General features: G+C 35.6%; 1 protein-coding gene across 6 annotated transcripts in view; it reads right to left on the bottom strand.

Annotated features, from left to right (window-relative positions):
• GABRG2 (gamma-aminobutyric acid type A receptor subunit gamma2) overlaps nucleotides 1-12,915 on the bottom strand; it is a 100,880-nt gene that overhangs the window by 7,398 nt on the left and 80,567 nt on the right. For 3 of the 6 annotated variants that reach the window (XM_047782771.1, XM_047782813.1, XM_047782613.1), the window contains exon 7: nucleotides 6,368-6,520. In XM_047782771.1, the coding sequence (XP_047638727.1) occupies nucleotides 6,368-6,520 (153 nt within the window). Of the gene's footprint in view, nucleotides 1-6,367; nucleotides 6,553-12,915 lie in introns of all 6 variants that reach the window. The other 3 variants (XM_047782703.1, XM_047782836.1, XM_047782528.1) reach the window with 2 other exon arrangements.

Below are 12,915 nucleotides of genomic sequence, written 5' to 3'. Positions count from 1 at the left end.
CAACAGTGCCTCAGCAAAATAGTTCTCCCCAATAACTGTTTAATAACAGGAACAAAGTTAAGACAACCAAAAGTATCAGCCAGGGAATGATCAGGGGCTTTCTTTCAGTAACAGCTGTGTTATTTATAACAAAAGCAACATGGATTTAGTATTTGAAAATGTTCTAGCTATAGGAACTTAAGTCACTTCAACAGTCTAGTTTCACTTTCTGCAACTATTGGACTATCACTATTTCTTACTATGCTGTAATTTTAATTTAGCATTTCTTATCATGGACGGATGTAACTTTCTCTATGCCAAAAGTGGTCTCCCTAAGACTTTAGTATCTATAGCTTTGTGACTCACATTTCTGATGGAGGCAGGAGGGAGGGGAAGTTTCCATCCTCTAATGTTGTATATAAATTCTGACTTACTGGTACTAAGAGACTTCCAAAAGATAATCATCATCCCTGCCTCAAATGGCAGTGCTTGGAAACTTAGAAGGAATCATACCTAGGAGTACTGATGAGCGAGACAAGGAAGCTACAGAGTAGAGGAGCAGTATTATCCCACAGAAAGGGAGAAATAAGATTTTTTTCAATCTCTAAGATGTGGGTTGCTGGCATAGAATGTAGAAAAAAATGGCCAAGTGGAGCCAAACATTCTTGAAGAAGAGTTAACCAATGATTAACATTGACTTATTCCTTATCACTCAGTTTTTTGTCAGAGCCATTTTTAAAGGGTTTAGTTTGGTTTCTAAGAACAATGTGGCTTGCTGGGGTCATTAAATATTAGTTTAATATCAAGGTTATTCAGCATATTTTGTGTTATGAAATTCTACAGAAGGGAAAGTTTAGTCTTGGTCAAAGAACTTCAAAGAAAAAAAGTTGCCTTCATTCGAGGCCCTCCTCAAGGGAATTCTAGTTATGAAAGTCAAAGCCCCTTTCCAATTCCATTGTTAGTGATTATGGAGTAATCCATCTCCCTGTTTAGTGTGACAACAAATAAGACATCTATCTTTATGTCCTTTATACTTTTGAATATAGTGCTAGAACTCAATGAATAGCTGCTTAAAGAATAAATAAAAGAGTAGTGTATATATAAGAGATCAAAGAGACTTAACCTACATTTGAAAAGAGGAATCAATATTGATGACATGAGGAAGATAGTTTTAAATGTGCATAACAGTAACTAACATTTAAGAATCTCTTCTTTTGAAGGGCATAGAGGGAACCTACCTCAATATAATAAAGGCCATAGGTGACAAACCCACAGCTAACATTATATTCTATAGTGAAAAGCTGAAAACATTTACACTAAGATCAGGATCAAGAAAAGGTTGTCCACTGTCATCATTTTTATTCAACATAGTTTTGGAAGTCCTACCCATGGCAGTCAGAGAAGAAAAAGAAATAAAAGGACTATAGATTGGAAAAGAAGAAGGAAAACTTTCATTTTTTGCAGATGACATACATAGAAAACCCTAAAGATACTACTAGAGGAATTTCCATCGTGGTGCAGTGGTTAACAAACCCGACTAGGAACCATGAAAAGATGTTCAACATCACTAATTATTAGAGAAACACATCAAAACTACAGTGAGGTATCCCCTCACACCAGTCAGACTAGCCATCATCAAAAAGTCTACAAATAAATGCTGGAGAGGGTGCAGGGAAAAAAGGAACCTTCCTACATTGTTGGTGGGAATGTAAATTGGTGCAACCACTACGGAGAACAGTATGGAGGTCCCTTAAAAAACTTAAAATAGGAGTTCCCGTCTTGGCGCAGTGGTTAATGAATCCAACTAGGAACCATGAGGTTGCAGGTTCCATCACTGGCCTTTCTCAGTGGGTCGAGGATCCCATGTTGCTGTGGCTCTGGCATAGGCTGGTGGCTATGGCTCCAATTAGACCCCTAGCTTGTAAATCTCCATAGGCCGCCACGGCTGCGACCCTAGAAAAGGCAAAAAGACAAACAAACAAACAAAAACTTAAATAAAACTAACAAATAATCCAGCAACCTGACTCCTGGGTATTTATACAGCAAAAAAAAAAACGTAATTCAAAATGATACATGCACAGAAGTGTTCTTTGCAGCACTATTCCACTATTCACAATAGCCAAGACATAAAAGCAATCTAAATGTCCATTGACATATGAATGGATAAAGGAGATGTGTACATATATACAATAGAATATTTAGTAATATAAAAAAATGAAATAATGCTATTTGCAGAAATATGGGTGGACCTACAGATTATCATATGAAGTAAGCCAAATACAATTATTATACGATATTGCTTATATGTGGAATCTAAAAAAAAGTGATACAAATGAACTTAGAAATAGATTCACAGACATAGAAAACAAACCTATGGTTACCAAAGGGGAAAGGTGGAGGGTGGGGGAGAGATAAATTAGGCGTCTGGGATTATAATACACATCGTCCTATTTATAAAAGAGATTACCAATAAGGATCTACTCTACAGTATTTGGAACTATATTCAGTATCTTGTAATAACCTATAATGGAATAGAATCTAAACAATTATACACACACACACACAAACTGAGCCACTTTGCTATATACCTGAAACCAATGCAACATTGTTAATCAACTGTATTTTAATAGAAGTTTTTAAAAAAAGAAATTATAGTCAAAAAAAGCTTTTCCTTTGGGAGAGTACTATGCCAAGTACTTCTAAAATTATCCCACAAAATCCCAAAATAATGAGGTAGGCACTGTTACCTTTCTTTGCAGGTAGAAAAAAAAAAAAGAACAGAAAGATAAACTAGTAAACAATATAGCTTAAATATAAGCCTAACAAGTCTAATTTCAATGCAATGCTCTGAACCATACTGTTATACTTCCTTTCCAAGAATAGGTCCATAATACACTGGATAAAGCACCACATGCTTGGGTGCTATTGTAAATTCCTAATTTTTGGTATATGATTTTGATCTGTGGGTCTTCCATGTCGTGACAGAAACATAAGAATGGTCAAGTTACCCAATTACAAACTGGGGATGGTAGTGACTGGTGGAACTTCACATAGGGCTCTTGTGAATATTAAATAAAAAATGCACATACAGTGAAAATTTCTAGTAAAGTCTCAATAAATATAAGGTACCACTATCATTTATTTTAGAGAAGAAAGATGGGCTTTTCAAACTTAAAAATCTTCATTTAGGTTATCTATGCATTAATTCCTGTAGAAGTTCTTGATTATACCTAAACACAGATGATATTTTTGTGGGGAAATTTCAAAACTAAATTGACATCTTGGTCTTCATATTTAGGCCTCAAACCACACTTGACCTATGAGAAGTGAAAATGTCAGTATTCATAGTAGATGCCATAAATAAACTCGCTTAAGAAAATTTGGCATGTCCAACATGTGAGTTAAACACATATCTAGCAAAGTGGAAAGATATTATTGGGCTGCATGGAAGTTCATCACAGCCATGTCAAAGAAAAACCTTGAATAATTGCTTCATGATATTTTCAGGTCTGCCTGCAGCCAAAGAGAAGAGAATAATGAGGAATAGACAGTTGGAAGCATTTACTAATTTACCAACTAACAGCAAGTTACTGTGATGTGGTTTTTAGGTCCATTTTTTTACTGAGCTTACTTACTTTTCTTACCTGGAACAGATGAGAAACATCCATAGCTTTTTTTTCAACTCTTCCAGTCTTGGCATGATGTAAGCACTACAGACAACATTTCCTTACCTCCCATTACTTGGATGAAAAATACCAGTTGGTATTTTCCTTGTTTCATCCATCATCCTTACACCAGGATTAAACCTCACCAGCTACCACCTGTGTACCAGACTAGATTCAAGTGTTACAAGCTCCGAAATAACCATTCCCTGGGCTGTGGTGATCTGAGCTTAGAAAACAATCTCTGAGTCATGCAGGTATATTTATTTCACTCATCAAACAGTGTGGCTGTCTAACTTCTGTGCTGATAAACTTTAAGTCCACAGGTGTTTAATGTCATCTGGTTTAACTCTTTATTGTCAACATTAGAAAAGGTAATTGGACACAATGAAATCTATGTCTGTGTTCTTAAACCTGCTCACACATTAGAATCTCCTACGGAATTTTTTTTTTTTTTAAATCCAGACACCCAGTCCATGCTCTCAACAAATTAAATAAGCATCTCATGGGGTTGGAGTAAAGTAGCTATACTTTTAAAAGCCTCCTAGTAAGTTAAATATGCAGTTAAATTTAAGAAGCACTGATCTAAAGAAGTGAGACAGCAAAGCTAAGATAGAAAAATGGCTCAGCTCAGCACCCTGCCTTTCCCACAAGTGGCCTTCCGCAAGGCCTCCCACCCAGAGCAAATCTCATCAGCCAAGGTGCAGACCTACTACCTGCTGGCTGTGTAACCTTGTGGATGTCATTGAACCTTGCAGCACCTCTGCTTCTTTAGCTCTGAAAAATGTGATAACTAATTTTTAGTATCATTAAAAATGTTACATGCAGTTGTTGCGAAGAGTAGAAACAGTATAGGGACCATAGAGACGATGGCTGAGTTATAGTAAATGATCAGCATATAGGAGGAGCACCTACCTGCTATTTGCTCGGTTCCATCCCTCACTCCTCATTACTCACCCACTCACCTGATCCCTTCTCCCACCATGGTCTTTGGCCAGTGAGTAGTCATTGAATGAGTAGTGGAAATGAACTACTAGAGTGTCTTTAAGAGGAATTTTGACCAGCAGGAAGCTAGACTTCAAGAAAGGAGACTGATTTGAAATCTTTTCCCGAAAATACTTTTGGGATGCATTAATGCATTTGTTCCATCCATTCATAAGTGTATACAATACTTGAATAATCACTGATGTACCAGCTATGTGCCAGGCACTATTATGAAAAAGACATTTATGTGGTGTCGATATAAGGAACAGACATACAGACATGTAATACAATACATTCTATTTACCATGATAAGCAATAGTCCTGAAGTAATAAACTCAACACATTTTGGTTATGTTTTAATACATTTAGCATTAGTCAAGATATAATTGTTAAATAGGAGCTGTAACACAAAGTACTGCATATAACAGAAAGAAATCAAAATAACTTTATTTTGAAACAGATGGGAGACTAAATTAGGTTTGGAGGAAGACAAATATGCAAATGGAATCTCTTTTTTTCTAGTAATCATTTTTGCCCTCAGTTTGAATAACCCCTACAGATCATTTTATCAGGAAATGACTGTAACTGCCAACATTTCTGAAGCCCTAATATGTTTTGTGCACTTTTCATGGACTTCCTTATTTAACCTAATGAAACTCCACAGATAGGTACAGAAAATCATATATGTTTTACATGTGAATGAAATATGATTTGTAGAAACTAAAGGGCATTTCCAAGGCCTTAACATATGTGTTAAGTTGAAATCCACGTATGTTGGACTTCAAAATCCAAGCTCTTTGCTATTGCATGAAATTGCCTCTCTAGCAAAAAAAGTGAGCAGGAGATGTGGTTCTCTGTTTTACATAGATGATGAAAGAGAACAGTGGTTTATAATTCATTTTGCAATAGTTTTACTTTCATTTAAGTCTTTAGGAAATTTTATGTAGTCTTAGATCTAGCCTAGGCTAGTCATGGACCTAGCCTCCAATATCTCTGTCAGTCTGTGGCTTTGTCATGATTTATGTGAGTCCTTTTCCTCATGTGAGTAAAAAGATGTGAAATTCCAAAGTAATTATCAATACAATAGAGCAAGAAAACTTCTGCAGATAATCTTAAACGTGGCGGAGGAGTTCCCAACATTTCACAGGTAATTGTGTTTTCCCCAAATAATCTTTTCAACTTTTCAATGGTTCTTCTATAAAGAGCTAATTATTGTGTATGTATGTTTTCAAATGTCATCACATAATTATTCACAATGGAATCAATCAATAGCCAGTGGTGTGCTAGTAAATGTATGACAATTTCTTTCTCTAAAAAAAGGTACCCTTGATGTTTAGTGTTTGCCTGTTTTCATGGTGTTAAATAGTTTTCCCTTGGGTTCAAGCCACCAAAGTAACATCCATGAACATATGCTGGGAAAAGATAAATATGATCAGCTCTCATATATCTACCTGTCCAGAGACCACAACAAAAATTCTACGACAAAGAGAAGTTTTATTTCCCTCAGTTAATTTAAGATTATTTAACAATTTACTAAAGACAGCCTGTGGTGGTAATTTAGCAAAGCAGAACTAGGAAACTTTAAACACTTTTTTTCTAATATGCTAGTTTAAAATGAAACAAAGGACATTTCTGTGTAACTGCTGACTGAATCAAAAGCAAATCAATATAGGAAGGAGAATAAAGATTAGTGATATTGAGTACTTACCTATGATACTACAACACAAAGAACTGTGTCTCACCTAAGGAAGTTCTGGCTGGAACAGCATCCTTATTGATCCAGAAAGACACCCAGGATAAGACAACGATGAGTGTGCAGGGGATATAGGTCTGGATGGTGAAGTATCCCATTCTTCTGCTCAGGTCAAAATAGACAGTCATAACCACATAATCTCCTAGAACAGAACCAAGATAGACCATGAAAATCCTTAGCAAAATGGGAAAGCATTTGAAAATAAGCATGTATTTAACCCTCATATGCACTTGAAAGTTTGAACCCCCTAGCGTGAGAAGCAAAATTCAACCTATACTGAGTTCTTATCTTTCTAGAAGCAATGTGACTACTACATGCTAGGAAACATTTATGAGCACATTGCTCTTTTTTTTAAGGGCTGCACACTCGGCACATGGAAGTTCACAGGTTAGGGGTGGAATCAAGGCTGCAGCTGCTGGCCTAAGCCACCTGGGTCTTTAACCCACTGAGTGAGGCCAGGGATCAAATTCTTATCCTCATGGATACTATTTGGGTACGTTACCGGTGAGCCACAAAGGGAACTCCCAGCATATTGCTTTTATTTTCTTCTTTCAGGTGATTTTGACAGTGCCTTCTCTGCCTACTTAAAACATACAGAGTAAACATTTTTATTTGGTTGACAGAGAAGGAAGCAGTATTTTTACACTGTTCCTCTCTTGCCTGTAATGAATCCTAAAGTCTGTAAGAATTTCCTCTAGTTCCTGGGACTTTTCTTCATAAAAACAAGAGAGTCATGTCCTGATAAATAATAAATCTAATAAATGACCGCTTTACTAATAAATGACTATTTTACTCAGTGTATAACCAAATTCCTATGCTGAGACATTTCCTCATGCTTTCATTGAATTATGTAATTTTCATTTATAGCATTTACTTCAGTTCATAATTTCTCATTCATTTGTGTGTTTATTTTTATATGTTTCTCATCTCTCAGACTTTATCTGCATGAGTTCATGGACTGTGCCTACTTTAGCCCAGTACTGCATTTACCAGTACATAGATAGGATCCTGTTTCATCCCAAGTGGGCATTCGGTAACATTTGTTGAGGAAATAATTATATGAATATATTTATGTATTTAAATATAGAGGAAAAAACAAAACCAAGAAGTTGTATTCTGAAACATTTGAGTTAAAAAGGAGTTTATGTAAATAAACCAGAAAGTTGCATAATCAAGGAATTCAAGAATAACCGGAGAGCTATGCATGAGAACTATTTAATGTGACACAATCCCAAGTCTCTGATTTCTTAAAATCATGATGCATGTGTTATTTTGAAAATTCCATGTCATTCATTTTATATGACCCCATGTGAAATTTTATGAAATTTTATTTTTTGAAGTTAGAAAATATACTCTGGGTAATTATCCAAGTTCCTAGATGTTTCTTTATGCTACTGTTAGCATCACTTTCAAAGACCATTATCTGGTCTCATTAATATGAGATGAACATGATACCACTTTTCAAATGCTGCTTCTCTTTTTCTACCAAATTATGATTTACCCTAAAGTGCATGGACAATGAAATCCAAATCATGTGTTTTAGTTGAATTACTTGGCTTTGCATCTGTGTTTCTTTCCTTCCTTACATGACTTTGATGGGATTTGAAAATAAGGTTCTTTAGAAGCCTCATGTGGAGAAGATTGACTGAGTATAGTGAGTTGTTATTACTCAGTGCACTTCTTCCTTCCCTCTCTCAAGCTTTATTCCACACCCTTCTAAGCTGCTGAGACAGAAAACCCGTCACTGAGTACTCTTTTTTTTTTTCATTTATAATGATTTTTATTTTTTCCATTATAGCTGGTTTACAGTGTTCTGTCAATTTTCTACTGTACAGCATGGTGACCCAGTTACATATACGCGTTTACATGCTTTTTTTCTCACATTATCATGCTCCATTATAAGTGACCATAATTCCCAGTGCTACACTCATTGCTTATCCATTTCAAAGGCAATAGTTTGCATATATTAACCCCAAATTTCCAATCCATCCCACTCCCTCCCCCTCTGCCTTGGAAATCACAAGTCTGTTCTCCAAGTCCATGATTTTCTTTTCTGTGGAAAGGTTCATTTGCGATGTATATTAGATTCCAGGTATAATTGATAGCATATTGTATTTGTCTTTCTCTTTCTGACTTCACTTGTATAAGACTCTTTAATTCCATCCATGTTGCTGCAAATTGCAGCACTAGTCACAATAGCCAAGACATGGAAACAACCTAAATGTCCATCAACAGATGATTTGATTAAGAAGATGTGGTATATATACACAATGGAATACTACTCAGCCATAAAAAAGAACAAAATAATGCCATTTGTACTCACTCTTTGAGGGAGTAAAGGCTTTCCCCTAATCCGACAGTGTTCCCTAAGTGTACTTATGAATGACTATGTCCTAACTTTGCCTTTGGTGGATTGATATACCATTACTTCTCTTGAGTCAGGCCTGGTTAAGGCAGCGATAGTGACCTAGACACTAATTAGGGAATTAAGCTCCTGCTAGAACATCACTTTCCTCTAGGAGAACAGTAATTAGAAATTATTTAGCAATTCGCCCTGAAAAGTTAAAGGTAGGAATTTTCTTATTGATGATAAGTAGATTTTGATTAGTTCCCTGAGATAATTCTTCTCTGTGTTGATTTATCCTGACTTAAGCTATTTAAGAGTCACAGCATTTCATAAATTAGTTTGGTCTCTGCTTTTGTTCTAATTTAGAATATAATAGACACAGGCTGTGATTGAGGAATAAAGACATTTAATTGAGATGATCCCTAAAAAGATATTAATCTATCTTTTTCTTTCCTCCTTCTTTGATTGCAATACCAGAGGCAAATGTAAGTTTCTTATATGATTTAGGAAACACAAAGAGAAGTTTTCTTTTTAAATAATGATATTCAGGAGCACCTTTTCCCCGTATTTTCTAAGTCCTTGAGAACTGTCTGCATATTTTAAACATGTGCTTAAGTGAAACTTTATGAATTATAATGTTTTAAATAAATCTAGACAATTTTAGTAACTTCTTTTCACTCCTTATCCTGTAAGTGAATGAAAATCTATACTTTGGTGTTAATGATCTCTTTTAAAGGTGAACTTTAATTTTGCCTCAAGTTAACAGATAATTATCTCAATTCAATTCTCTACTTCCCTTTAGGTCAGAATCTACACTTCCACAGCCTATTTATCTATCAATTTCTATTTTAAGGCAATAGCTTCTGAGGATCTTTCATCTTTGCCAGCAAGTCCAAAGCTTTTCTATCACCAGATTATGAATTCAAACTTGGGAACAGGCCATTTAAAAGCAAAGCAGCTTCACAGTGGCAGCCTGATGTCTGTCTTATCTCCAAGGCCACATCACTTTTTGTATTTTTTAAAACTCTTGGGCTGAGGAGCCTATAAAACCAAATCTCCTGAAAGTGCCGCATCAGTGATTTCCCCAAGCCCAAAAGGTTTAAATGCCAACCAAGTCAAAGGTGGTTATCTCAGCTGCTTCAAATTTATTCTATTGATTTATCCTAACATATGCTATTTAAAGTCATAGCATTTTACAAATTAGTTTGGCTCCCTGTTTTTTGTCCTAATGTAGAATATATACAAGCTGTGATTGAACAGAGAAGACATGCAATTTGAATAACACCTATTAATATCCATCCTTTATTTTTCATTAAGAGTCTTCTGTCTAGTTTTAGGAAGAGACCATCAACATCAGTGAAAAATGAACTTCAATTGTTATATTTTTAGTTGTGATGTTAACCATTTGAAAGCTTTACCATTCACATGTTTGGAGTTTTTAAGCTCCTATTTCATACATGAATGTATCTCCTCTTAAAAACTCAAAGATTCCATGATAGAGACATCTTCCCTTCAATAGAATGCCTGAAATAATCAAAATAATTATTTTCTAGTTATCAGTAATGAGCACCTGCTATGTACATACACTGGGCTGAATGGTTTACATATATTATCTTTAAATCTCCGAAACATTTTGTCAGGATGGTGAAAAACTAAGACTTCACCTTATTCCTCTTCACAAATTCTTAATCCACTTAAATATAGCAGAGTATATTACTCTGCTAGGTTAACTTTGAAGGCAAAATTAACATTAATATACTCTTCTTTACATTCCTCTCTCTGGTCTCTTTTTTATTGGTCAACAAATTTTTTTTTTCTTTTTAGGGCCACACCTGCAGCACGTGGAAATTCCCAGGTTAAGGGTCTAATCAGAGCAAAAGCTGCTGGCCTACACCACAACCACAGCAACGTGGGATCTAGGCCATGCCTGTGACCTACACCACAGCTCACAGCAACACCAGATCCTTAACTCACTGAGCGAGGCCAGGGATCGAACCTGCATCCTCATGGATACTAGTCAGGTTCATTACCACTGTGCCATGATGGGAACTCCTCAATAAATATTAAAAAAAAATTTTTTGACAGTACCCAGGGCATGTGGAAGATCGAACCTGTGCCACAGCAGTGACCAGAGCTGCTGCAGTGAAAATGCTGGGTACTTAACCTACTGTGCCACAAGGAACCTCCTGTCAACAAATATTTTTCATCACTGTTAACAGAGCACTATATTAAGTACTGTGGAGATTAAGATTTTTGGATTCACAACTGATTCTAAATTAAATGGATAAAAACAAAAACTACTCTGAAACTAAATTTTGAAAACTTAATTGGACGGATTAAATGAGAACAAGGTTATTTTGTCTCTTCCTACAGCTCAGGGAGACGCTGAAACAATGCAGCAGATCTACCTTTATTACTCTATTTAAATCTGAGGTATAATTCCACAAGGTTGGTTTTGACCACACACAGGTAGCAGAGTGTATTGGCTGCAACTTCATTTGGAAAAACGGTTTTCTGAAATTAGATCTATATCTACCCTAACAAACAATAAATTTAAGATGTATCGAAGGTACAAATTAAGCATGGATATAAATACTATATATTAGGATGTCTTCATAATCTCAGTGCGGAAAAGGCTTTGTCAAGTACAACATTAAGGAAAAAATAGAATAAATAGCATAAAGGAAAAAAAAAATCACAGGTTTACCATGTAAAACATAGAACTTCTGTATTAGAGATAATTTTCCTTTAAATAAATTTAAAAGGCAAAATACCACATTTGAAGAAAATATTTCCAAAATAAATAAGAAATTAATGGCTAAGATCACTAATACATAAATAATTCCCATTAATTATTGAGAAAAAAGACCTATATTTTTAATTAGGCTGAAAATAAATGAATGGACAAATCATAGATACTAAATGTAAGAAAAGAGTCTCAGCTTCAGGAGTGATCAGGGAAATGCAAAGTAAAATAAGAGGCTTTCATTTTTAGCCATCATATTTGGAAAAAAATAAACTGGTAATTTCCAATTCTAACAAAATATGTACAAAGAATAGAGTGTACACACTTTTGGTAGGGGTGTACACTGACAAACTAGAAGTTAATCTGGAAGCACATAAAAATCTATTTTACTTCTAGATTATTTGTAATAAGCACTGAAGGAAAAAAAATGCCTTTTAAATATTGCCTTTCAGTTGGCACCAAAGCTTTTCTCAAGGTTTGCTGTGTGTCCAAAAATATGTGTATAATACCCAGTCCTTGGACAGAATCCCAGTCTCTTGAGCTTACATGCCTAGAGCACTGGGGTGGAGAAAAGACATTCAAATGGAATCAGCTGCTAACTTCTTTGCATGCCACCCTCAAGTGTTTCTGTATTCATCACCTGCCCACCATTCCCAGCGATGGCTTAGGCTCTCAACCCAGTTTGGAATTACATTCAACATTTTTCTAACAATTAGGTCCTCAGAGGTCAAGAGAAGGTAAAACAGCTAAACTGTAGTCCTTGCTATCAAGGAGTCCTTAGGCTAAGAAAGACATGAATACAGTGTCACTATTCAATGGGACAAGGACTCTAATAAAACATATAGATGCTAATTTACCTTACACACCCTGATTAGATGAAGCAAGCACATATCTGAAAGTTCTGCTTAGACGTCAATCTTTGCAAACCCTGAAGAGATCTATGCTCCTCTTCACAGAAAGTCCAAATGCCTCAGTGTGATGTGCAAGGCTGCCTATAATTTGAATTTGATCTAGGTCACTCTCCCTCTCTTTATTCCTCTCATGTTCTCTAAGCCCTAGACAAAGTAAGTTAAATATTTTCATTTCACGCTTCCTTGATTTTTTATCCTTATTTTTCCTGCCAACATTTCTCTCCCAGATGCCCAGCTTATCTCTCAATCCTTTTCAACTTTCCAACACCACCTCCACACATGCATACCCTGTACTGTGACTAGTGGTAGCCATTTTAAGCAAAATTTAAAAATTTATTTCTTTAGTTGATCGAGCCTCATTTCAAGTGTTCAAAGCTATTTACAGCCAGTGAGTATGGTACTGTAATAGCATAGATTATAAAAGTTTCCTCATTATGTAAAGCTCAGTTGGTCTTTTCCTTCACTACTCTTTAGCTTCATCATAAATAGTATTTCTTTACACTCCACCTAGTGTTCTTGCAGTTCCTTACCAT

Source organism: Phacochoerus africanus, chromosome 1, assembly GCF_016906955.1.
Source record: "Phacochoerus africanus isolate WHEZ1 chromosome 1, ROS_Pafr_v1, whole genome shotgun sequence".
Taxonomy (NCBI): Eukaryota; Metazoa; Chordata; class Mammalia; order Artiodactyla; family Suidae; genus Phacochoerus; species Phacochoerus africanus.
This window is presented reverse-complemented; position numbering and strand designations above follow the sequence as displayed.